Genomic DNA, 2,833 nt, shown 5'->3' with positions numbered 1-2,833 from the left:
GGGGGAGGAAGAGGGATGGGGGGATCGGGTAGGATGGTTACAACCGGGCGTGGAGAGGCGGCCCGGCCGGGGCGCCGGTGTGTGGTGTGCTTACGGAAAAGGAAACGTGCGGGCATGGCGGCGCCGGGAGCATGGGTGTGCCGGCGCGTGTGTGCCCTCGGCCCGGTGATGCCGTGGACCCGGGCCCGCCCGTCGCGGTCTGACCTGCCCGGCGGTGGGGGCCCGAGCCCGGCGGCGGTGATCTGGGCCCGGGGATGGGAGTTGGTTCTCCGGCGCTCCGGTCGCCGGCCCTCGGCATCTGCCGCACATGTTCCGAGCCGGGCTCCCCCCTCACCCGGGCGAAGCCCCCATCTGCTGGCGGGAGGGGGGGGGGACGCCATGCCCGCGCCGGCCGGCCGGCCGGGGGACACATGTGTTCGGGGCGGCGGAGATTTTCAACATTATAAACACATGACCCGGCCCGTGACCGGGTACATTTCACCTAGTGCGATACTGGGTTTTGGCCGGCCGCGCCTCCCCTGCTGGCGGAAACCGCGCGGCCACGGCGGGGCTATGTCCCCGCCTCTGCTTCTCGAGCGGCCGAGGGGCGGCGGCGCGCGCCCGGCCAGCGGACGCGCCTCTGCCGGCGACAAAGCGAACCGGGAGGGGAGGGTCGTCTGCTGCCTGTTGGGCGGACGGCAGAGGCCAGCCCCGCGGGGCTTGCGGGGGGAGTGGTGCGGGCAGGAGCCAGCCGGGGGGGCCGAGGGGGCAGGGTCGCCTCATGCCGCGAGAGGAAGGGGAGAGAAAGAGCGAGCATGCCCCCCCCGGACTGTCCGGCGCCCGCGGGGGGGGGGGGGGGGGGGATGGGGGGTGAGAGGCTGGGGCGGGGCCGGGAAGGGCAGGGCGGGGGGCCGTGCTCCGGATCATTGATAAGTCGGTCGGCCCGTGTGGGGTGGAGCGGTGCCGCGCGCGGCCGATGCACCCTTTCGGAGTGCGCAGTGATGTGGCGGCGGGGCAGGGCGCTGCTGTTTCGAGGATCCAGCATGTAGAGAAGGTGCACGTGTGTGCGCGCGCGCACGTCCGCCACGGCCATTGGGTCTTCCCCACCCCCCGAGCCGCGCCCGCCCCCGCTGCGCCTGATTTCGGGCCACCGTCATCGCCCCCACGGGAAGGGGGCGCCAGCCCTGCCCAAAAAGGGCCGAGCGGGACACACACTGGTCCCAGCCGGGGGGGGGGGGGGGGCGGGGCGTGTGGGATCTCGGCGAGCCCGCGCACACAGGACGGTGCACTTTCGGGCAGGAGGCGATGATCGGGCATGGGGCCCCATCCGGCATGTGGTGGCTGCCGCGCGCGCTCACCACTTACCCTTTTCAGAGATTCGCGCTGACAAAGACAGGTGCACGATCCACCGGCGCTGGGACGCGGGGGGGGGGGGGGGGGCACCGCGGGCGGGTGATGCAAAAGCCCAGCAGCGGGGCGGTTCTTCGCCGGGGTCTCTCACCGCCCGCTGCTCCCTGGGGGATGGCGGGCGGACCAGTGATCGGCCGCCGGGGTCGGACGTGCGGGGGGCGTCCAGCATGCCGGCGGCACTCGGGCCAGCCGGACGGGGGACCTTGTGTTTTGGCCCCCGGGCGCGGGGGGGGCGGGGGGATCAACACGCAGTCTCCCGGCGTTTGGGCGAGCGAGTGCGCAGGTGTGTGAGCCAGGGTGGTGCTTTCCACGGCACAGGCCCCCCGCCGCTTGCTTGCGCGTGTGGGGGACTCTGATTGCATCCCCCCCCCCCCCCCCCGGGAAGAAGGCGGCCCCGTCAATGGGCACTGGCTTCGGCGCCGGAACATACGCGCGCATCCGGGCGGGCCATGTCTCGCGGCGAGCCCGCACCCCGGCAGGTTGGGCTCCAAACCTGGCCCGTGCGGGGGATTTGCCCCCGAATTGACGATCGATTGACTCCCACAGCCCGTGCTGCGCCAGCAATCCCCCTGCCCCGCACGCATGTCGAGCGATATGCCCCCCCCCCCCCCGCTCCCCCGCTCCCCCGTCCCCCGTGCCCCGCTCAGATCCCACTCCCTGTGCCGCCGGAGTGTGGCGCCTGCGATCAAGGTGCCCCGGATTCTTCGGCATGTCCCCAGTCCGGGGGCGATCTCATCATCATCATCAATGCCCCCCTCTGCTCTTCCCGTCCCCCCTCCCCTCGACTGTATATTCCTCCCCCCTCCCCCTTGTTCCCCCTTTCCCTCCGCCTCCCCCTTTCTCTCCGCTCCTCTTCCCCCCTTTCCCCGAGGATCCGCCATGAACCATCCCCCTGGGTTCAAGATCCTCCCTGAGGCGGTCCAGCAGGTCGGATACACCAATTACCAGCACATCGGCTTCGGATCCTTCGGTGCGGTGTATTCTGCTCAGCGTCCGGTGCGCCTCCCGATTGTCTGCTTCTCTCTCCCTCTCTCCCTCTCTCCCTCTCGTCCTCTTTCTTCACTGGCGCCAGTGGCCCCCCTGCGTACACACCCACAAAGATGCTCGCACCTTCGCCCGGCCGACTGACATGCCCAATCGCTTTCCCTTCTCCCCCCCCCCCCCCCGGGACATGTGCCTCACATGCAGGACCATGCCAATGTGGCCTTGAAGATCCTTTGCGTGGCCGACTCCACCCAACGGGGCTCGGAGAACCTGAACTCCACGACCAATGTCGAGAAGGAAATCCGCTTCATGGAGGGCTTGTCGAAACTCAACTCCCGTCATCTCCTGACCCTGTATCGCGTGCACGTTCGTGGCCTCCCCCCTCCCGTGTCCCCCTCTCCCCGTCTGGCCGGCCCTCGCTGCCTGTTTCTTGTGGCCTCATTTCTTGTCCTTCCACTCC

General features: G+C 70.4%; 1 protein-coding gene across 1 annotated transcript in view; it reads left to right on the top strand.

Moving 5' to 3' along the window:
• The first annotated feature begins 2,144 nt into the window (after positions 1-2,144).
• The window catches only part of H696_04389 (ULK protein kinase), a 3,900-nt gene continuing 3,211 nt past the window's right edge, over positions 2,145-2,833 (top strand). The window contains exons 1-2 of the mRNA XM_009498265.1: positions 2,145-2,385; positions 2,578-2,739. Of these exons, the coding sequence (XP_009496540.1) occupies positions 2,269-2,385; positions 2,578-2,739 (279 nt within the window). The 5' untranslated portion in view covers positions 2,145-2,268. The remainder of the gene's footprint in view (positions 2,386-2,577; positions 2,740-2,833) is intronic.

Source organism: Fonticula alba (genome assembly GCF_000388065.1).
Source record: "Fonticula alba strain ATCC 38817 unplaced genomic scaffold supercont2.7, whole genome shotgun sequence".
Lineage (NCBI taxonomy): Eukaryota > Rotosphaerida > Fonticulaceae > Fonticula > Fonticula alba.
This window is presented reverse-complemented; position numbering and strand designations above follow the sequence as displayed.